At 51.1% G+C, this 24,451-nt stretch overlaps 1 protein-coding gene across 3 annotated transcripts in view; it reads right to left on the bottom strand.

Annotated features, from left to right (window-relative positions):
- Positions 1–24,451, bottom strand: part of NME6 (NME/NM23 nucleoside diphosphate kinase 6) — a 167,836-nt gene that overhangs the window by 15,910 nt on the left and 127,475 nt on the right. For all 3 annotated transcript variants that reach the window (XM_078677918.1, XM_078677920.1, XM_078677921.1), the window contains one exon: positions 14,639–14,799. In XM_078677918.1, the coding sequence (XP_078534044.1) occupies positions 14,639–14,799 (161 nt within the window). The remainder of the gene's footprint in view (positions 1–14,638; positions 14,800–24,451) is intronic.

Below are 24,451 nucleotides of genomic sequence, written 5' to 3' on the forward strand. Positions count from 1 at the left end.
AACCTTCCGCCTCTATCCTGGTGACAAGGGCTTGACGAAAGCGCGTCACCGTTCCTTACAGGAGGAGGGTAAATCCGTCAACATCCGCCGGAGGATAGAATAATAAAGATTCATGCAAGATCTCGTCAAAGGACAGGACATGGCATCCCCAAAGAAACCAAGGCTAAGAGTCTTATTAAGTCTTAAGCCATTCTAAGAATAATAAGTAGGCTAAAGGAACACTGTACATAAGCCCAACTGGATCAAGCGTCGACGAACCTGACCATGGACTGGGTCCAGCATCAGAGAGGTCAACAAAAGAAAATGACCCTCAGTGTCCGCATAGGAAAATTGTTTCAGACTTAAACTACTATGGAGGTGACCGCTGACGCTGTCAGTCTATAAACCCTCCGTAGACGTACTTTTTGTCGTCAACGAAACTGACCCTTAACTTGGCCAACATTCCACAATAAAACTCACCATCACGGAGGATGATTGATGAATCGAGTATCTTGTCGACTTAGAATGTCGTCGACGAGCCTGCTAGTGACTAAGCTGAACTGTCGTCAATGGGCCAACTGTTTACGGACCTAAAGCCTGCGTGCCAACTGCCGATGTGCCCACTATTAATGGCCCCAACTGCACTGTGTATAGGCCCACTGGTGACAGCCTAGAGATGCCGGGCCCACTGCCAATGGCCAACTGCCGATGGATCACATGTCAGAAAGGGCCACTGTCAGTGGCCCACTGGTATTGAGCCAACCGTCGTCAAAGCTTTCAGTTAACTCTGTCAGCTGAATAGGCTCTCGAACGCCGACGAGACTCTTCACCGTCGACGAGGCACCTCCCCATCGACGAGGCTCCTCACCGTCGATGATTGCTCTTCAGCGTCGACTAGGTACACCCTGTCCCGTCGACGAGGTACCCCACCGTCGACGAGGCTCCTCACCGTCGACGGTTGCTTTCCAGCGTCGGCGAGGGACACTCTTCACCGTCGACGAGGCTCACCGTCGACGGGCTCACCGCCGACGCCGTCGCCGGAGCTCCGTCGACGAGGCCCCCTCGTCGTCGACGATGCTTCCCGTCGACGACGCCACCATCACCATTGACGTGGCTTGTCGTCGACGAAGCCCCTTACGACGCCACCATCACCATCGACGTGGCTTGTCGTCGACGCGGCGAAACTCGTCGTCGACGAGGCTCATCATAGACGAGGCAAATTTGCACTCGGTTATAAGGCTGTTGGTCGACGAAGCTCTTTGTCGCCTGCGCAGCTCCCTGCGACTTACAACCAGTGCATAAGAGGGCACTTTCAACAGGATCCTGTAGCCCTGTGACACCGTAGAGCACCAGTGACGGCAGAGATTGCCGTCGTAGAATACCAAGAGCGTCTTGTCAACAATCTGGCACGTTCTCAGAAGAAAAGTGCGCAGAACGAGTCTAAACGCCTGAGAGAAAATCTCGTGGGCGTAGATGTGGGAGGCAGACTCAGAGTAGGTCAATGACCCTTTTTTGAAGCAACCTCAGCTTGGAGAAGTGAAGCCAAAAACATCAGTGCAACATAAAGGCGCCATATAAATAAAGAAAATCCTCCCACATCAGAAGGGGGTAGCCAAATCACAAGAACATCCCCTTCTTATCCTACCATGTCAGCGACAGGCAGACAAAATGATCCATGTATTTGTGAAGATAACCTGAAACGGTCTCAGCTTTCCACCAGTGACACAGGGTCAACAAATAGACTTCATGTGAGAAAAACATCACAAAATTTAAAATATATATGAAATAAATAAAGAAACTGAGCAGAGCTCAGGGAGACTCCCTGCACACGACGTGCGGTAAAAAATCTGACAGCCTGAGCCTCTGGGGGGAACCTTCTAGTGGGTGCTGTCGCCCGATTGGCTGCAGTTTGGGCTATACAAAATGACAGGGATAGTGACTAATGTGGAAGTTTTTTCTACTGTAGCTTTGGCTACTTTACTTCCTGGTTTGTTTTTTATTGGTATTTACTATGTATTTATAGCATATTATTGCTTTTTTATATACCGTGGGACTCCCACTCCGACGACGGGGAATGATTCAGGCATGTGAATCTATGAAAGACACCCCTAATACTGGAGAAGTCGCCATATCTAACCGACAACAAATCGGCACCAAGTATTGATGTCGCTATCGACGAATCTACCTGGGTGGACTACTTCTCAAATATTTTTGCTACAGGGCCAGATAATTTGAGGAAGGAAGCAGCTCCGGGTCAAACACAATCTCTATCCCCTTACCCTATTCAACTAGATATTACGATTGAAGAGGTTCTCATTGACCTTACATCTAGCAAGAATAGAAAGGCACCAGGACCGAATGGGGTCCCAGTAGACTTTTTTAAGTCTAATTTAGATCTATGGGCCCCACTGATGACAAGAGTATTTAAGGTTTCCTGTGAGGTGGGGCTATTGGACTCATGGTCCACGTCAATTATGGTCCCCATCTTTAAAAAAGGGGGACCGTCAGGAGGTATCTTGCTATCGCCCGATCTCACTGCTGGACTCCTTGGGAAAGGTGGCGGGCAGAGTCATCCTCGAACGCCTCCAGCAGTGGGCGGAAGATGGAGAGATCCTCTCGGACCTCCAATTTGGGTTTCGAGAAGGTCTGGGGACCATAGACCAAGCACTAAATCTGGCACTGCTCCTAGGAAAATATGCTAGCACGAAGGGAGGCTCGGTTTACATGGTCTATGTAGACCTATCAGCTGCCTTCGACTGCGTAGCCCACAATAAACTCTGGGGCATTTTAGCGGAAATGGGAGTGGAAGAACCATTGCTGAATTTTCTGCGTGAACTGTATTCGAACGCATCAGCAAGGGTAAGGTTTGGTACACAGGGCGAGTTAACGGCATCGTTCGGAATAGAGAGAGGAGTGAGACAAGGATGCGTCCTGGCCCCATTCCTCTTCACGCTTTATACCAACGGGCTGGGGAGGGGATTGATCACTGGGAGCCGGGACCTTCCTTTAGTAAAAAATCGACCTATTCCCGCTCTTCTCTATGCCGACGATGCGGTGATACTCACCAGAACGCCCCTCGAACTCCAGAAGTCACTAAATAGGTATGCCGAATTTATGAACAACCTGGACCTACGCATAAACATAAAAAAAACCTTTATTATGACAGTAGGCCCTGGGAAAAAAAGCAAACTAATGTCTACCTAGGAAAGGAGAATTCAGATTCCACAGACCAGTATCCATATTTAGGCATCATTATGGATAATAGACTCAACTGGAAACCGGCCATCGAGTCAAGAAAACTTCTCTTAATGAGATCAACAACCGCCCTGGTAAATTTTTCGAAAAAATTGGGTAAAAGACCCCCATTGGAACTCCTCCAGATATACAAGGCTAAATGTCAATCAGTTGCTTTGTACGGGGCAGTGCTCTGGGGGTACGTAAAAAATAATGCCCTACAATCTGTGGAAAATGCTTTCCTAAGGTTCTTGCTAGTGGCCCCAAACACCACCTCCACGTATTCGTGCCACGTTGAGCTGGGTATGCCATATTTGACTGATTTAGTAAAAATGGAACCACTCCTCCTGTGGCACCGTATTTGGTCAATAGATAAAAATGTTTTAACCCAGGGTATTATTTTAGATTGTATGTCTCTCGATCAGTGCCACAAAATCGGCTGGTTGGTATATGTAAAAAGTTTCTTGACCGACCTAGGCCTGGAAAAACATTATTCTGTTCCCTCCTCTATCCGGTCTTTAACAAGGAAGTCATTGAAGGTTATGTGCTTAGCACACTTAGATGAATTAAGATTGGCGAAAGAAATTGTTAAACCATCTGTTCAACAGTCCATAGCCATTCAAACCACCTTCTCTATTCAGCCATACCTAACCTCAAAACTTCACTGTATTTGGAAGATTTCTTCTGGTTAGATTTAAGCTACATGTCTCCCACCGTTTGGTTGCCTTCCCGCAGCCAAAAAATTGGGCTCCAGAATTACCATCATGCCCTTGTGATGATACCTCGGTGCAGGCAACAATTCATACCCTGTTTTTTTGTAAATTTTATACGGAAAACAGAAAGACCTGGTTGCTGCCAATACTACAATTCATGGGCATTAGAAGATGCCGCCCGGCCCTGATTTATTTACAATTTCTGGAAGAGGAGGGCATATCGAGATACATTGTTAGATTCTTGAAATGTATTTTCCGACATCGTTCTAACTTATAATGAAATTAGGTCTTAAATTCGTACGCTATACTGTGTATTTTATACTGATTGTGTACAAATTATGAACTGAAAATTATGATTATTAAATTGTGGCACTAAGTTATATTGTACATCTAATTCCTCTCGGGAGATATAAAATTGGTATCAATTTTTAACATATTATGTATATCAAATATTTATTTTAAATTGTAAAACTGAATTGTACTTGCAATAATCGCTTTTATGTTTTTTTTTCTTGTTGCAAAAAACTGAATAAAGTTTTTTTCTGATTCTGATTCTGATTTGCAGTGTGAGCTCCTTGAAGTCCTAGATCTGCTGCGGGGTCAATGACAGCAGAGGTAATTCGCCGCACATGGGAGCCAGCTGGGTTTTCAGATTCGTGTCTGCTAACCTCGAAGAATGCAGCTCAGATCTTGATGTCCTTGTGCCTTCTCTCTGAAACCACAGTGGCAAGATTAGGTTGAGTCCTACTTTGGTTTCTTGTCCTTGCGTTTGGACTTTGACCTCAACTTATCTGAAGATTTGGAGCGGGAAGAGGAGCAAAATGGGTCAGTGACCGCCATCTGCTTGTAGGATATTGTCATTTTCTGAAGGGACATAGTTGCCTAGGACACTGTCTTAGCAGAATTTTCAAATCTTCGGAAGACCAAAAAAGTTGAGAGCAGAGTTCTGGATCTGCGTTGAAAGGCACAGACAGAACGGAACCGTCATCAATGCACAGGGGCGCTGCTCATATGTAGGGCCACTCCGTCACTTCTGGAGCAGGGTGGAACCAGCACAGAGCCTACTGGTGTATGGGAAAACTGCAGAAAAATTCTCAGTATCCAGTCTGGCGCCTTCAGGATATTCTAATTGTTTGGCTTCTGCAGTTAGAAGTATCCATCAGAATTTGGGTCACTGCAGTTGGCAGTTAGGGATAATGGACTGAGCAGTAAAGATACTGCTCCTTGTTGGACGTTCTACTCAATAACCTGCAATCTATCTTTTGTGATAAACATACTACTTATTTTACTACATGAACAGGTTACCTGGCTCGTGTTTAACAGACATTAACAATAAAATACTAAACACAAGTGCATGAGCTAGATGCGTCACATGGGCGAGAGCGAGACGCAAAACGGCGGAATGAGCAAGACACATCACAAGGAAATGAGTAAGGCATGTCATGGGGGCATTACCTAGGCACATTGCAAGAGCACGAGCAAGGCACATAATAGGGGAGTAAGCGAACACATCACGGGGGCGTGAGCAAAACACATCACGGGGGCGTGAGCAAAACACATCACGGGGGCGTGAGCAAAACACATCACGGGGGCGTGAGCGCAACACATCGCGGGGGCGTGAGCGCAACACATCGCGGGGGCGTGAGCGCAACACATCGCGGGGGCGTGAGCGCAACACCTCGCGGGGGCGTGAGCGCAACACCTCGCGGGGGCGTGAGCGCAACACCTCGCGGGGGTGTGAGCGCAACACCTCGCGGGGGCGTGAGCGCAACACCTCGCGGGGGCGTGAGCGCAACACCTCGCGGGGGCGTGAGCGCAACACCTCGCGGGGGCGTGAGCGCCACACCTCGCGGGGGCGTGAGCGCAACACCTCGCGGGGGCGTGAGCGCAACACCTCGCGGGGGCGTGAGCGCAACACCTCGCGGGGGCGTGAGCGCAACACCTCGCGGGGGCGTGAGCGCAACACCTCGCGGGGGCGTGAGCGCAACACCTCGCGGGGGCGTGAGCGCAACACCTCGCGGGGGCGTGAGCGCAACACCTCGCGGGGGCGTGAGCGCAACACCTCGCGGGGGCGTGAGCGCAACACCTCGCGGGGGCGTGAGCGCAACACCTCGCGGGGGCGTGAGCGCAACACCTCGCGTGGGCGTGAGCGCAACACATCGCGTGAGCGCAACACATCGCGTGAGCGCAACACATCGCGGGGGCGTGAGCGCAACACCTCGCGGGGGCGTGAGCGCAACACCTCGCGGGGGCGTGAGCGCAACACATCGCATGAGCGCAACACATCGCGGGGGCGTGAGCGCAACACATCGCGGGGGCGTGAGCGCAACACAACGCGGGGGCGTGAGCGCAACACATCGCGGGGGCGTGAGCGCAACACATCGCGGGGGCGTGAGCGCAACACCTCGCGGGGGCGTGAGCGCAACACCTCGCGGGGGCGTGAGCGCAACACCTCGCGGGGGTGTGAGCGCAACACCTCGCGGGGGCGTGAGCGCAACACCTCGCGGGGGCGTGAGCGCAACACCTCGCGGGGGCGTGAGCGCCACACCTCGCGGGGGCGTGAGCGCAACACCTCGCGGGGGCGTGAGCGCAACACCTCGCGGGGGCGTGAGCGCAACACCTCGCGGGGGCGTGAGCGCAACACCTCGCGGGGGCGTGAGCGCAACACCTCGCGGGGGCGTGAGCGCAACACCTCGCGGGGGCGTGAGCGCAACACCTCGCGGGGGCGTGAGCGCAACACCTCGCGGGGGCGTGAGCGCAACACCTCGCGGGGGCGTGAGCGCAACACCTCGCGGGGGCGTGAGCGCAACACCTCGCGTGGGCGTGAGCGCAACACATCGCGTGAGCGCAACACATCGCGTGAGCGCAACACATCGCGTGAGCGCAACACATCGCGGGGGCGTGAGCGCAACACCTCGCGGGGGCGTGAGCGCAACACCTCGCGGGGGCGTGAGCGCAACACATCGCATGAGCGCAACACATCGCGGGGGCGTGAGCGCAACACCCCGCGGGGGCGTGAGCGCAACACCTCGCGTGGGCGTGAGCGCAACACCTCGCGGGGGCGTGAGCGCAACACCTCGCGGGGGCGTGAGCGCAACACCTCGCGGGGGCGTGAGCGCAACACCTCGCGGGGGCGTGAGCGCAACACCTCGTGGGGGCGTGAGCGCAACACCTCGCGGGGGCGTGAGCGCAACACCTCGCGGGGGCGTGAGCGCAACACCTCGCGGGGGCGTGAGCGCAACACATCGCGGGGGCGTGAGCGCAACACATCGCGGGGCGTGAGCGCAACACATCGCGGGGGCGTGAGCGCAACACATCGCGGGGCGTGAGCGCAACACATCGCGGGGGCGTGAGCGCAACACATCGCGTGGGCGTGAGCGCAACACATCGCGTGAGCGCAACACATCGCGTGGGCGTGAGCGCAACACATCGCGTGAGCGCAACACATCGCGGGGGCGTGAGCGCAACACCTAGCGGGGGCGTGAGCGCAACACCTCGCGGGGGCGTGAGCGCAACACCTCGCGGGGGCGTGAGCGCAACACCTCGCGGGGGCGTGAGCGCAACACATCGCGGGGGCGTGAGCGCAACACATCGCGGGGGCGTGAGCGCAACACATCGCGGGGGCGTGAGCGCAACACATCGCGGGGGCGTGAGCGCAACACATCGCGGGGGCGTGAGCGCAACACCTCGCGGGGGCGTAAGCGCAACACATCGCGTGGGCGTGAGCGCAACACCTAGCGGGGGCGTGAGCGCAACACCTAGCGGGGGCGTGAGCGCAACACCTAGCGGGGGCGTGAGCGCAACACATCGCGTGGGCGTGAGCGCAACACCTAGCGGGGGCGTGAGCGCAACACATCGCGGGGGCGTGAGCGCAACACCTTGCGGGGGCATGAGCGCAACACATCGCGGGGGCGTGAGCGCAACATCGCGGGGGCGTGAGCGCAACACATCGCGGGGGCGTGAGCGCAACACATCGCGGGGGCGTGAGCGCAACACATCGCGGGGGCGTGAGCGCAACACATCGCGGGGGCGTGAGCGCAACACCTCGCGGGGGCGTGAGCGCAACACCTCGCGTGAGCGCAACACCTCGCGGGGGCGTGAGCGCAACACCTCGCGGGGGCGTGAGCGCAACACCTCGCGGGGGCGTGAGCGCAACACCTCGCGGGGGCGTGAGCGCAAAACCTCGCGGGGGCGTGAGCGCAAAACCTCGCGGGGGCGTGAGCGCAAAACCTCGCGGGGGCGTGAGCGCAAAACCTCGCAGGGGCGTGAGCGCAACACATCGCGGGGGCGTGAGCGCAACACATCGCGTGGGCGTGAGCGCAACACATCGCGTGGGCGTGAGCACAACACATCGCGTGAGCGCAACACATCGCGGGGGCGTGAGCGCAACACCTCGCGGGGGCGTGAGCGCAACACCTCGCGGGGGCGTGAGCGAAACATCGCGGAGGCGTGAGCGAAACACATCGCGGAGGCGTAAGCTCAACATATCGCGGGGGCGTAAGCTCAACACATCGCGGGGGCGTAAGCTCAACACATCGCGGGGGCGTAAGCTCAACACATCGCGGGGGCGTAAGCTCAACACATCGCGGGGGCGTGAGCTCAACACATCGCGGGGGCGTGAGCTCAACACATCGCGGGGGCGTGAGCTCAACACCTCGCGGGGGCGTGAGCGCAACACCTCGCGGGGGCGTGAGCGCAACACCTCGCGGGGGCGTGAGCGCAACACATGGCGGGGGCGTGAGCGCAACACATGGCGGGGGCGTGAGCGCAACACATCGCGGAGGCGTGAGCGCAACACATCGCGGGGGCGTGAGCGCAACACATCGCGGGGGCGTGAGCGCAACACATCGCGTGGGCGTGAGCGCAACACATCGCGTGGGCGTGAGCGCAACACATCGCGTGGGCGTGAGCGCAACACATCGCGGGGCGTGAGCGCAACACATCGCGGGGCGTGAGCGCAACACATCGCGGGGGCGTGAGACAGACACCACACGGGGGCGTGAGACAGACACCACACGGGGGCGTGAGACAGACACCTCACGGGGGCGTGAGACAGACACCTCACGGGGGCGTGAGACAGACACCTCACGGGGGCGTGAGACAGACACCTCACGGGGGCGTGAGACAGACATCTCACGGGGGCGTGAGACAGACACCTCACGGGGCGTGAGACAGACACCTCACGGGGGCGTGAGACAGACACCTCACGGGGGCGTGAGACAGACACCTCACGGGGGCGTGAGACAGACACCTCACGGGGGCGTGAGGGGCGTGAGACAGACACCTCACGGGGGCGTGAGACAGACACCTCACGGGGGCGTGAGACAGACACCTCACGGGGGCGTGAGACAGACACCTCACGGGGGCGTGAGACAGACACCTCACGGGGGCGTGAGACAGACACCTCACGGGGGCGTGAGACAGACACCTCACAGGGGCGTGAGACAGACACCTCACAGGGGCGTGAGACAGACACCTCACAGGGGCGTGAGACAGACACCTCACAGGGGCGTGAGACAGACACCTCACAGGGGCGTGAGACAGACACCTCACAGGGGCGTGAGACAGGTGCCACACAGCAGCGTGAGGCAGACACTACACAGGGATGTGAGACAGGTGCCACACAGCAGCGTGAGGCAGACAACACACAGGGAGTGAGACAGACAACACACAGGGACGTGAGACATGCACCTTACCGGGGGGTGAGCAAGACACCTCACAAAGGTGTGAGCAAGACACCTCACAGGGACTTGAGAGAGACACCTTACAGGGGCATGGGACACATCACAGGGCATGAGCGAGACACCTAACAGGGGCAAGAGTGAGACACCACAGGAACATGAGTCTGATGCATCAAAAGAGCGAGACAGTTCATGAGGGGCATCTGCTGGATGTACTTGAGGTGTACTGCATAGACAGTAGCGAGACAAATCTAAGAAAAATTAGCCCGATTTATCTCATATATATGTACTACAAAAATTGTGATACTGGTCTGTCCCTGAATTAGGGCATTGAGTGCATTTAGCAAGTGTTACCAAGAGAACACCTGCTTAATTACATTCAGTTCATAAAAGAAACGTTATGTATGAGCTAGTATTAAGACATATTTCCATAACACAGAGCACATAGTTTGAGATTATGCACTGAAAATTAGTTGCGTGGTGCAGAGGGTACCTTTTTTTTTAAGGCAGGGCTTGGACATCAAATTTGTTATAAAGTGACTGTTCATGTAAAATATTTACACTAGTTCACCTTCAGGAGATACTAGCTAGCAAGAAATTAGTTGCGAGTCTGTCAGTAAATCTGGTGCTGCAGATTCAGCAGCCACAGTAATAGTTATATATTTGGAGAAACAGGTATGTTAATGAAACACAAGTTTTCTATCACATGGTGTTAGACCTGGCATATTTTGGTGTGTATCCTCTATCTTTTTGTTTCTGACCTGGTTTGGGTGGTACTCTGGATATTGTTTTTGCTGGTTTAGTGTTTCTGTGCACTTTAATACTGCTGATCAGCACTAAAATGCAAGTGCTCCTACTGTAAATTGTGTTATTGGATTAGTGTTTCCATGATTGGCTTATTTGATTTACTACTAGGTCTCTAGTACAGTGCACTGTGTTAGCTCAGGGCCGGTAAACCTAATGCTGCTAGTGGGCCTGCAGCACTGATTGCGCCACCCACACAAGTAGCGTTTCAAAGGGATCTCAGCCCTGCCTCTGCAGTGTCTGCGTGCAGTTTCTACTGCAATGTCGACCTGTCAAGTGCCCCCACTTTCCTGGTCCTAACCTTCCCTTTTCTCACATCTAAGACACCTCTAAGGTAAGCTCAAGGTACCCCTTTGGGCAGGGCAATGCAAGGGAAAGGTGGGACAAGTACTGGTGTTTGTTACATGTCCTCATTGTGAAATACTATGCATTTCACCATTTCACTGTTGAAAGGCTATGTCTCCCTTTGATTAACATTGGAGCTGTTTTGTAACACTTTTACAAAGGTAGCTTGCCAGGGGAAGCTGATAGAAACGTGGAGTTTAGTATGCCTGAACCCAGGATTTCAAAATACATCTTTTAGTAAAGATGATTTTTATATTGTGTGTTTTGAAAATACCACTTTTAGAAGGTGGGTATTTTCTCATTTAACCATTCATGTGCCTCTGCCGGTTTGTGTATTCGCTGTCTGGGTTTTAGACTGACAGGAGCTGGTTTGTGCATTCATACTAAACAGGGACACAAAGGAGGTTGAGGTGCGTGCTGCCTTTCCAGGGTGACTCATAGCCTGGCTGATGGGTCTGTCTGCATCTAGAGGGGTGGGAGGAGTTTCCACATGCACCTGAATGGACTGTGTCTGTCTTTGACAATGCTGTCTCCACCTTCTGAAGGGAACCTGGCTTGAGCAAGACAGAACTGGATTATGCGGGTCAGAAGAACTTTGTTTGTGCCAACACCACAGAACTTCAAAGGGAAATATGGGATAAATACTAGGGCTCCGAAACCACAATTTTAGAACTCTTTTGGATCAAGGATCCTAACAAGAAGAAGAGCTGGAGAAGCTGTGGGGAGAGACTATGACTTTGCTCTGTGCTTTGCTGTGCTGGCCTGCTGTAGATGCTTCTGTCTTGGGCAGAGGAAGGACTGGACTAAACTTTCTGCTACTTCTTTCTGAGTGCCTCCAAGGGCTTGAAGTAGAGCTTGGTTTGGGGATACCGCTCGTCAGTTACACAACGCACCACCCCGTCCCAAACCGCAGCCTTGGCCCACCAACATCAGCACCATCGACTCCAGTTCGTCAGCAGATGACAGCGCTTCAACGACGACGCTGCCTGCACCACAATGATCACCATCCCACTTCGTACCGCAGCCCTGGTCTCGCCAACGCCGCTGGATGCAGTCACCTTGCCGCTGACTGCACCACAGCCTGAGGGCACAGCTGCACTTTGCATCAGTACACTGACTGCAACTGCCTAGGGTTTAACCTGCAACGCGTATGACTTCAAGGGCCCAATGACCCCAGACTGTCTTCCAGCACCAACGCCGGCTCTTCAGAGCTCATGCATGGTCCCGACGCTCTGCATTTTTTTTACATTTCTTTATTGATTTTGCAAAAAGAAGAAACGGACGAGCCATCTTCTCTAGAGTCATCGGGATGTGTCCGACAATCATAAACAACAACAAGTGACCCCCACCCTGAAAAGGAATACACCCCAATAGGATAAAAGAACGGACAGCATTCTGGGGAGGAACCTCCCAGAAATATACTAAGTGGTGGACGTGGTGGGGGCAGAAGGTGTACGAGGGTCTGCGAGTCTCAAAAGTCTGAGGTATTTGGGGCAGATGAGCTCCGTAAATTCGGATGTCAGTAGCGTGAGGAAGGGCGCCCACAGATCGTGAAAGAAAGGTCCCGGATTAGTCAAGGAAAGAGAAATCTTCTCCATCCCCAAGATGGTCCACAATCTATGAAGCCATCCTAGTTGTGTAGGGACTGTCTTGGTAGCCCAGTGCGTCAGGACGTTTTGGACCGCAGCGCCTAAAGCTAATGCCATCTGCTTACCCCTCCTGGATGTAAGGCGGAAGGTGATGGCATTGGGAATGCCCAGAAGGACATAGCGCCCTGCATTTTTAAAGGCATTGTTTTGCGGGTCTTCCCGAGACAGTAACTGGCCCGCGAAACCGCAGCAGGCCAGAACTGTTGGATCTGTTTGTCAGGCCAGAGGTCCACAATCCATGCGGAAGCATTGTGTCCTACTCAGAACATCTTTCTTATTTCCATTCAGTTTTAAACAGTTGGTGGAAATGCATTCCTAAATGGTTCTTCCACAGTCTCGCAGAAGGCCCATGAAGTAAGAAGAGATGTGGTCAAACCAAAGAATCAATTACATATCGTTCATATATGAGTAAGTCTTGAAGCCAAATTATCTAATTAGCTCACCTAGGGATTCGATCGAGATGTTAAAAAGTGCTTCAAATTCCGAAGCAACCTGCAGTTCATCATAATCTCTGAGAAGCGGAAGAACAACATGGCGATCTTTTGAGCTCAGGAAGGAAAGGTGTCACTAAATTGCTAAGCCAGAGACGCCAGTTGTCTGGGGATAGTCAATAAATATGCCATGGTTGCTTGTATCAAAGGATGCTAAGAGTTCAAGGAACAGCAGGCCTTGGTCACCCTCCTCTTTAATAGTTAGCAGTTCATCAAAGGGTGCCTAGAACTGAACCCAGCCTGTGTAGCATCAATGTAGTTATGATTTCCCTGAAAACTAGTAAGCCATCTAGCTAAATGAAATTCATTATTTTTGGAATCGCTAGGAAAAAAAGTGTGATTGGATGGAAATTATTTGACTTGTTTAAAAGTCCATGTTAGGCTTCCTTAGCAGCTTGTTAGCATACCTTTTTTTCCAGCAAGAAGCAACTAGACCCGAGGATAAAGAGTACCTAATTAGACAGAAAAATGCCCCACACAACAGTGGGGCTAGAGTCAGAACAGGCTATACGTCATCGGTGGAGCCAGACTTAAGGCTCTTGGTAGCCTGACAGACCTCAGAAGTGATATGACTTATAGTCTGAGTATAAGATTTGTTATGTGGACATTATCCTGTAGTCAAAGGCTGCAATTCTATGCTGTTTGAGATGATCTTATCATGAAATCAGGTGGCCAGATGGTTGAGGATTAAGAGAGGGTTGGATCATGGAGGTCTTGCACGTAGATATAAAGCAGGACGCGAGACCGAGAAGAGCATCTTCAACATACTGATTGAATTAGTGATAAGTTCAGTAATAAATGCCGCTTTGATGATCTGCAGCTTTGATTTACACAGCATGAGGCGTAGTTTGCATAGGCACCACTTTTCCAGGATATAATCTACCCTCCAATGGAGCGCAGCTTGTGTAATGCCCAACGTGAGGGCTGATATGGGTATACCACCAATTTAAAATATTTATCAGTGAAAAAGAGGCTGAGGGACACTGCCCTAACAGAACACGACTGCCAATGTCTTGTTCTAGGTATTGTTAAAAAATATCACAGTACTTGAGGATTTTATTTTACTTACCAAATCTAGAGAGATCTCAGAGATTAATTGAATTGCCTGATGATGCTCAAAATTATGCTATTTCCTAAACTGACCATAGGAAGTGGGGTGATCGGATATATCAGATTCTCTGGAGAGCTTAACCAGAACAGTAATTAAAGGGAGATAGAACGTGAGCTCTGTTTACTGTGCAACATCTTCTAGAAGGCTGAACAAGATGGCCTGAAACAAGAAAAAAAGAATCGGAAAACTTCAAGCAGGTGCATCATCAGGGCCTTTCCAATTTATGCCTTTATCATGAGAAAGACACTGAAGTTTCTACAAATTTCGAGCCACTTCACTATGAATTGTTTTACATTTTGGGAATGATATGCTATACTGGGGAAATACAACATATTCTTTTGAAAACGTGTTAAACTCCAAAGAAACACAAAACCGTACATACATGCGTGGGCCAGTTCCATCACAGACAACGAACTAGTCTTATTGCCCAGGTAGTAACCATGCTTATTGCTGGAAAATCTGTAGAATGAGGCTAGCAACTTGCAAAAACACCATGAGCCAGAGGGTGCCTCAGGTTCTAGATGCTGGATTTTGATGAATGGGGGCAATATGGGTGTTAGATCATCCTTCGGACACAGTCTGTTATGCATTTCTATGGATAGGAATTGGAAGTGGGGACATTGGACTTTACCTGAGCCATGGGTGGTGTTCCTTGTGTCAGTGAGACCGTACAGCCCACGGATAGACTCTGGCATTATATATCGTGCTCTAAACACCTTTGTGGGACCCATCAGATCCCGCCACAGCTTTATCGCATCTTCGTGAGCCAGAATGTATGCCCTCATAGGACCACTGCAGGGAAGAGCAAGAGAGAACGAACATCTGTGAGTAAGGTACAACACCAGCAATACAGGTGAACAGAAAAAATGTCTGGGCACCGTATCAATATACAGCAGCATCAAGGAAAGCTGATCAGGCATCAGTGGGGGGAGGACGAGAAGACATTAAGGATGGTATTGGAGGAAAGGGAGAGGGAGAAATGGTAGAAGAGGACAGGCAGAGATGGTGTGAAAGGTGAGAACAAGAAAAAGACGAGTCAGTGGGAGGAAAAATCAAGAAATTGGGTCAGAGAGTGAAAGTGATGATATCAGACAGAGATGGTGTTAGTGGGCAGCACGAGAGGAGAGGGCATCTTTCCTTCTAGCAGCCTTAGATTTTGGCATGTAACTTCTTTAACCTTTGCTTAACGCCACAGTCTAAAACTAGAAGTACTGACATGGAAAATAGGATCAATTTCTCAATATTAAATCAAAATCAAATGGAAATAGTCACAGTTTCTCAAAATCAATTCAATTTCTCAAAATCAAATGATTATAGTCCCAGTACAGGCAGTGGAAGAGAGCTGAGCAGATAGGACTGTTTGGCTGCACTGCTGTCTGCTGCAGACATACCATAGCTGAAAACCTTTCACTTAAGGTGAAGGTACTTCCATATTTAAAGAATAATATCTCAACCGGGCAGCACAGGACAATAATATGGTCAATTTCTCTGTTCACGTTTTCCAATAGTCAAGTGTACCCCACTGTACTACAAGTAGCCCGGGTATTCAATAATCAAGGTGCACCACCCAGGTGCATTTGGTTGAGGAATTCCAGAGGGAATTATTTCACTGTACAACAGGCAGCTGTTCAGGTACCTATCAAACTAGATGCAACCCCTGAGTATACTCTGTCATGGTACCCCAGAGCGACTTGTAGCACTGCACAACAGGAAGCCCATGTACAAATCAAACAGGATACATCCCCGGTTATATGCGGTAATGGTGGGGGAGGTATGAAAGGAGATAAGATGAAAGCAGTGTATCATTCAGTAAATAAAAGAGGTCCACATAACTAAGCTTCACCATTAATGTGGAAGAATCTTGGTGTCGGGGAAAATGTACTATTTAAACGTTCTGCAGATTCATTCACCCAGGCCAGGTTACATCTGGGCCAGGGTAGATCACCGCCTGCTTTGTGAGAGTTATTGACTGGAGTTTGCAGGATTGACTATAGCTATAATGCTCCTTCCTTTGTGAGTGAATGTCAATATCCAGCTCTTGGAACAGTACCAGATGGAGTTTGAATAGGTGCATCCTGAGGCTCGAGTTGATGAAGCCACCGATTGGTCACATACAGTCTGGCCATGTCTGCACTGGGGTGGCAGAGTGGGCTAAAGAACGGTGATGGATTAAACCCAGATCATTTGACTGGGTGTGAGTGTTTGATTGGTTCAGATGCTCCGTCCATCACCAACCCCTTTTGTACCGCTTTGTTCGCCATAAGTTGGCAGTGTATGCTCAGACGTGAGTCCCTTGCTCACTTTGCCACTGGATTCAAGCAAGCCTGGCTGAAGAGGGCTGAAATGCCAGAAACCGGTCCTAGGAAGCTTGTTTCTGGTCCAGGGAAGGCATGGCTTGGCAGTTCGGGCTGGACTGTTCCCATGAGGAACAGGGTCAGACTGATTTGCATATGGCCATGTCTGAACTGGGGTGGCAGAGTGGGCTAAAGAACGGTGATGGATTAAATCCAGATCTTTTGACTGGGTGTGAGTGTTTGATTGGTTCAGATGCTCCCTCCATCACCACCCCCTTTTGCACCGCTTTGTTCGCTATAAGTTGGCAGGGTATGCTCAGACGTGAGTCCCTTGCTCACTTTGCCACTGGATTCAAGCAAGCCTGGCTGAAGACGGCTGAAATGCCAGAAACCGGTCCTAGGAAGCTTGTTTCCGGTCCAGGGAAGTCATGGCTTGGCAGTTCGGGCTGGACTGTTCCCATGAGGCACAGGGTCAGACTGATTTGCATATGGCCATGTCTGAACTGGGGTGGCAGAGTGGGCTAAAGAATAGTGATGGATTAAACCCAGATATTTTGACTGGGTGTGAGTGTTTGATTGGTTCAGATGCTCCGTCCATCAACACCCTTTTGTACCGCTTTGTTCGCCATAAGTTGGCAGGGTATGCTCAGACGTGAGTCCCTTGCTCACTTTGCCACTGGATTCAAGCAAGCCTGGCTGAAGACGGCTGAAATGCCAGAAACCGGTCCTAGGAAGCTTGTTTCCGGTCCAGGGAAGGCATGGCTTGGCAGTTCGGGCTGGACTGTTCCCATGAGGCACAGGGTTAGACTGATTTGCATATGGCCATGTCTGAACTGGGGTGGCAGAGTGGGCTAAAGAACGGTGATGGATTAAACCCAGATCTTTTGACTGGGTGTGAGTGTTTGATTGGTTCAGATGCTCCGTCCATCATCACCCCCTTTTGTACCGCTTTGTTCGCCATAAGTTGGCAGGGTATGCTCAGACGTGAGTCCCTTGCTCACTTTGCCACTGGATTCAAGCAAGCCTGGCTGAAGAAGGTTGAAATGCCAGAAACCGGTCCTAGGAAGCTTGTTTCCGGTCCAGGGAAGGCATGGCTTGGCAGTTCAGGCTGGACTGTTCCCATGAGGCACAGGGTCAGACTGATTTGCATATGGCCATGTCTGAACTGGGGTGGCAGAGTGGGCTAAAGAACGTTGATGGATTAGACCCAGGTCTTTTGACTGGGTGTGAGTGTTTGATTGGTTCAGATGCTCGGTCCATCACCACCCCCTTTTGTACCGCTTTGTTCGCCATAAGTTGGCAGGGTATGCTCAGACGTGAGTCCCTTGCTCACTTTGCCACTGGATTCAAGCAAGCCTGATTGAAGACGGCTGAAATGCCAGAAACCGGTCCTAGGAAGAAAATAAGTTACTTACCTGTAACTTTGGTTCCCCACTGTTGGTAACTTTCAAAGATTCCCATGCTTTGTATCATTCCCCCGTCGTCAGGCTGGGAGCATCGGTAAATAGAAAATACCATAGCAGTATGTACAATAGAGAAAGTAAGGCCTAGGTCTCATCTCATTTTGTAGCCTATTTTCCTCTTTGTGTAAAAGAGACCAAAAGTCTGCAACAACCAATCAGATTAGCCTCACCCCATAGAACCCTCAGGAGAGAGCCTCAGAGCCTCAGATTTTCGCAGTTGTTGTGTAACAGAAACCACTCTTGCTGAAGGCGGAGCTTTCCCCGGGGAGGAGGGTGGGCACATGGGAATCTATGAAAGTTACCAATACTGGGGAACCAAAGTTACAGGTAAGTAACTTGTTTTCTTGCCCCAATATTGGAACTTTCATAGATTCCCATGCTTTGTATCAGAGTAGCTAGCAGTAAATTATCCATACACATTTTGTTACCAGTGTATCACAACATTTCAGCAGAAATATACTCATGCAAGCATATATACCTTGTAACAGTACATGCAGAAAACATATGCGATACAAAACGTGCAATCATAGGAAGGAGGGATAGAAGGGAAAGCTCACCTCTCATTGGAACAGATTCCTCAGTACAGCTTGTCCTACTGCCGCTTCGCTCTTCATGAAAGAGTCCAGGCAATAATGCTTTGTGAAGGTATGGGCGCTGCTCCATGTGGCCGCTCTACAAATGTCCTTTATAGGGACACCAGCAAAGAGAGCTGCTGAAGACGAGACAGATCTTGTGGAGTGAGCTCGAACCTGTCTCTGCAGTGGCTTCCCTGCCGATTTGTGGCAGTAATCAATTGCGCTTGTAATCCAGCGTGAAATGCCTTGCTTCAAGAGAGGAAGTCCTTTCCAGGGTGCACTAAAAGCCACAAATAGCTGAAATGATTTCCTAATATCTTTTGTTCGTTCAAGATAAAATTTGAGACATCTTTGGATATCCAAGGAATGAAGAGAACGTTCTGCTGGTGTTGTAGGACGAGGAAAAAAAGATTTGAGAACTACTGGTTCATTCAAATGGAAATCCGAAGGGACCTTCGGTATAAATTTTGGATTGGTCCTTAAAAACAGAGTCCTTCCTATAATGTAGAAAAGGTTCCCGGATGGAGAGAGCTTGCAACTCTCCTACTCTCCTAGCTGAGGTGAGAGCCAGGAGGAGAGCTAATTACCATGATAAGAATTTTAGATCCGCCCTGTGAATTGGCTCGAATGGAGGTCTCATTAGATGAGCCAGCACCAAATTAAGATTCCAGGACGGAGGTGTTGGCCGCACTGGCGGAAAGACTCTGAAAAGACCTTTCATGAATTGTTTGATAACTCTAGCTGACCAAAGCGATGGACCCGCCGATGACCTTCTGAACCTCAAAATGGCCGCCAGATGAACTTTGATGGAAGAATGAGAAAGGCCTGATTTAGCCAGCGATAGAATGTAAGGCAGTATCTGGTGAGGCGCTGAAGAGAATGGATGGATGTGCTCTCGTTCACACCACAGGCAGAAGCGCTTCCAAGTCTTATTCGTACTTGGTGCACAAGCTTGAGATAAAATGTCTCTACACTCTTGAGGAATATCTAGAGAGTGAAATTCTCTGTACTCAGGAGCCAGGCTTTCAAATGGAGAGAGCTCGGATCTGGATGAACCACCTGTCCCCGGGACATTGTCAACAGAGATGGGATGGGACAAAGGTGATAAGGATGATCTTGGGACAGTAGGAGGAGTTTCGTGTACCAGAACTGGCGAGGCCACGCCAGTGCTATTAAGATCATCCTGCAAGGTTCCATCTTCAACTTCCTGAGAAGCGGTGGAATTAGGGGAATTGGAGGAAAGGCATAAAAAAATGCGCTTAACCAAGATATCGAAAGCGCATTCCCCAGCGATCCCTGATGGTGATGTCTGCTTGCATAGAATCAGCATTTCCTGTTTTCTGGAGTCGCAAACAAATCTATTGTTGGAGTACCCCAACGCCGAAACACTTTCTCTAGAGTGTCTTGATCTAATTCCCACTCTTGACAGGTAGATTTTAGACGACGTAGGGTGTCTGCTGTTGTGTTGAGAGTGCCTGGTAGGTGCTCCGCTGAAAGTACTACATTGTGAAGAATTACCCATTCCCATATTTCCTGGGCCTTTTTTGAGAGGAGAAGGGATCTTGTTCCTCCCTGTTTGTTTATGTAATGCATGGCCGTTGCGATGTCTGTCCTGACCAGCACAGTTGCATCTTGAATCCTTGGATTGAAAGCTTGCCAGGCGAATCGTTCTGAGTTCCAAGAGATTTATATGAAGATGACGCTCTTCTGTATTCCAGTGATTGCTCACCTGGAGATCTTGTAAGACCGCGCCCCAGCCTTCCATTGAGGCATCTGTGGTTAGAATCAGAGGGGATGGAAGCATCCTGAACGAAAGACCTCTTGAGATATTTTTCTTGACAGCCCACCAACCTGCTGCTTGTCCTCGAAAGATCCTTTCACCTGGCGCCATTGCATAGCCAGTTGTTCCTGCAAGGGACGCATTCTTAGTCTGCAATGTGGAACTAATGGTATGCAGGATGATATCAATCCAAGAAAAGATTTGTAGAGACGAACTGATAGGGATCTTCTCCTCTGTATATTTACTGCAGAGGAGAGTAGTTTTTTCTGCCTTTCTTCTGCGGGGAAGGCTTTGCAATTCTTTGGGTCCAGAATGGAACTTGACCCTCCTGGCTGGAACAGTGACTGACTTGTCCTTGTTGAGACATAGACCCAGGTTTTTTGAAAAGATGGATGCAAGTTTCGACTGCTCTTAACGCTGCCTGAGAAGATGGAGCCTTGATTAACCAATCGTCTAGGTAAGGGAAAACCTCCAGCAATTGTTTCCTTAAGAACACCGCTACCGGGGCCAATACCTTTGTGAAAATCCACAGAGCGGATCTGAGCCCGAAAGGCAGGACTTTGAACTGAAAGTGGCTCTTGGCTACTGTGAAGCGTAGAAACTTTCTGTGAGCTGGGTGGATCGGAATGTGGAAATATGCGTCCTGGAGATTCAGAGTCACCATGTAATGCCCAGGATTTAGAAGACGCAAAACGTCCCGAAGAGAGACCATTCGGAAGGAGAGCTTTATGAGATAGGTGTTGAGCTCCCTCAGGTCTAAGATTGGGCGCCACTTGTCTTCCATCTTCTGAATAAGGAAAAATCTGGAATAGAACCCTTTTCCTTTTTGAGTGGGTGGCATAGGTTCTATCGCTCCCTTGGTGAGCAGATGAGAGACTTCGAGACGGAGAAGTTGCAGATGTTTTGATTCTGTGGCGCGAGGGGCTCTTGGAGGTGGTGAATTTTGGAATTCCAATGTATGGTCAAATTGAATGATCTGTAGGACCCACTGATCTGTTGTTATGATCCTCCAGCAATCGAGAACATTTGTAATCCATCTCCCTATCTTTGAAACAAGAGGTGAAGTAACAGTAGGCAGAGCCTGGAAGCCGCTATTGGCGTTTAGAGGTATCCCTCCCTTGACGCCCTTGTCTACCTCCAGAAGATTGGCGAGAGAAAGACGCCGATTGATTTTGCCGCTGAGAATACTGAGGCTTATAAGATTGCGAGGATTGCGAATAGGAGGAGTATGGTTGCGGATAGCCTCCCCTGTATGTAGAGAATCCCTTGCCTCTTGCTCCCCGGAAAGGTACTTTTTGGTATTGGAGCGTGCCTAAGGACTTCGCAATTTCGGTGTCTTTTTTAATGTCCTGTAGGGCATCATTCACATGCTTACCAAATAGCATGTCTACGTCAAATGGTAAATCCTGAATTTTGTTCTGCACCTCCGGCCGAAACCAGGTACTTCTCAGCCAACCCCGACGCCTCAGGACTGCTGATTCCACTAAGGCCCGGAAAGCCGTTGTAGCAATATCCATTGCACAATCTATAATTTCCGCTGATGACCGTTCACCCTCTTCTAGAATTTTTCTTGCTTCTATCTTGGCACTCTCTGGAAGTTGATCGATAAAAGGAGAGAGATCGCACCACATTTGGCGGTCGTATCGTCCCAAAATTGCAAATGCGTTCGAAGCTCCAACTAAGAGGCTAGACATCGAAGAGAATCTCTTCCCAACATTATCTAATCGTCTGCCTTCTTTATCCGGGGGGCGGTTAGAGGTGCTGCAGGATTCCTTGACTTCCTTTGTACTGCTTGGAAAATTACCAAGTCCGGTTTAGGTTGACCAATTAGACATGCAGGACTGTCATCCAGGGCCTTATATTTCTTTTCCAGCCGCGGTAGTACCGGAGTCACAGTAGCTGGAGACTGCATCACCTTCTTGCCCTCATTCCAAACATGTTCCACAATTGGTATGGAACGGATCAACTTTTTATAGGGCTCTTTGAAGTCGTAGAGAAAGCAGTCTGACTGCATGACAGGAACTGGAAGGCCAAATCTTTTTGATGCCCTTTCCATAAGATTATGGAAAACCCCTATGTCCGCTGGAGGCGAATGTACAGGGTCCGGAGAAGGAGATGCTGGGTCAGGGATAACAGTCGTCCCATTCAGTGTCCGGGTTTTGAACCTGCTCTCTATCTTGGTCATCATCAGAAGAGTCATCATCATTATCAGGCACTGTGATTACATCCTGTCCTCCAGTCCCAGGCTTTTCCCCTTGTTTTTGAGAGGTTGATGCCACAGGAATAGGTAAAGACTGTTGAGGCAGAGGCGGAGGAGGTGGAACGACTTCTGAGGTCTGAGATGGGAACCTCGTTTTATAATCTAGTAACATCAACTGTAAATCAGTTATGGGGGGCGTGGCCGAGCCGTCTAAGATGGCGGATCGCTTCTCCTAGAGCTACGGCTGCCGGCCCACATCAATAGTGGCCCATGTAACCCCCTCACCCTGCACAGCGACAGTGGAGGCAGAAATGGTGACCGGAACCCCTCAGGACTGTCCCAATATCCCCAGAACTTCGAGACAGGGTCCCTGAGACGCCTGCGGCGCTCCGCTGTTGCTCCCCATGTGCGGCCTGACAAAATGGCGGGCGCCAGGTAGAGCGACGGCGCCCGAGAGCTGCTGAATACCGGTGGCTTATGTCCAGTATCTCCGACGACGAGCCAACGAGCCAGAGGTGAGGAGGCGGCGTCCTTGTGATGGCGATCTGGTGCCGATTGCCATCTCCGGAGGCGGGGTTGAGGGGCCTGCGACGCCCGAATAGACTGCGCTGCCGGCGGGGAGCACGCCCTCGCCGGGTTATAACATAGCCGTTGCAGCTCTGGCTACTGAGAGCAGCGCCGAGAAGAAGTGCGCCATGCCACTACATAGGGAGGCGCTGCCGGCCGTCCTAGTGTGGAGAGATCGACCATCCCCCGCCTCGAGTGACCCCAGCGGTGCCCAGGGTGAACCCCCTCCCCCTTCGGCAGACCCCTCGGCTGGGGCGGTGTCTCTTACGATGTGCTCCCTGCGTGGAGGAAGCTGCATACATCAAGGGAACCACGACAAGATTGTACGGTGAGGAGGCCCCCTCGCCGCGCACGCCCGGGAGCACCCGGCAGAGCGCTGTGCTGCCCTGGTGGCTAAGGACGCTAAGAAGGCCTGGCGGCATAGGTGGAAGCGTCAAGAGTGACCTATCGCTGCTGAGCCACTGTTCCTACCTGAGCGACACCTTGTATCCTCAACAAATAGCGGGGGGCCCAGCTTGCCACCCCAGGGCGTGCGCAAACACAGAAGTGGGTCCTCCCCCACCTCCCCCTTGCTGGCAGCCCACAGAACGCGAGTGCACGGAGTGAAGTGAGCCGACGGTGGCCGGACATCCGAGTGCTGTGGGAACCCCGACGACTTTGACACAACAGGATTGGGAGACCGACGTGACGACCTCCCCCCACTAGGCTTAGAGACCTTGCACTGGTTACCTGTGGCCCAAAGAGCCGAATTTAAAGCTGGGTGCATCATTTTTAAGGCATTGCAAGGCAAGGGCCCCTTATTCATCAGGCAGTTGATTGGCAGATACGTTCCTTCACGTAGTCTGAGATCAGCACACAAAGGCCTACTTGAGGTACCACGCTTTAAGAGAAAACGACAGGGAGGCAGCAGTTTTCATTTCTTAGCAGCCACCCTGTGGAATTCTCTGCCGCTAGCCCTCAGACAGAGCAAGGACCTTCTTGCCTTTAGAAAGGCATTTAAGACTCACCTCTTCACACAGCCATATTTGAAATAGAGACTTTCGTCGATTCACCCTTTGTTATGTTTTTTTATCTCTTTCCAGCGCCAAGAAGCTCTCGGGCGTATGTGCGCTTTATAAATTTTAAATAACATAACATAACATAACATAACACGGTGGGACGACAGGGCCCGGATGGACTAGTAAGGCCGTAGGAGAAGGCGAGTTCTCGGCAGCGGCACCGCGACACGACGGGCGACTTGCAAGGGTAGTTTGCCGCGGGATCGCAGCCACGACATTGGGGGTTTTGCCGTGCCTCTGGACCCCCCCTCCCGAGCATAGCAGCTATTGACATGTGGAGGGGTAGAGCCCTAGTTTATTCGATCTGCATAAAGCACGTGCACCGGACGCGACGGCGCGGTGAATAGCCGTGATCGCTCGACCCCACCTGCCCGCCATTGATCACGTGGACTCGCACAGAGGGTCCAGAACTCCCCATAATGTGCAGTCAGCGGGCGTTGGGGACCACAAATGGGGCAGACCAAGAGAAGGTGACGCCTCAGCCACCAGCCCTGACTAAATCGCAAG

The sequence above is a fragment of the Lissotriton helveticus genome, chromosome 1_1, assembly GCF_964261635.1.
Source record: "Lissotriton helveticus chromosome 1_1, aLisHel1.1, whole genome shotgun sequence".
Classification (NCBI taxonomy): Eukaryota; Metazoa; Chordata; class Amphibia; order Caudata; family Salamandridae; genus Lissotriton; species Lissotriton helveticus.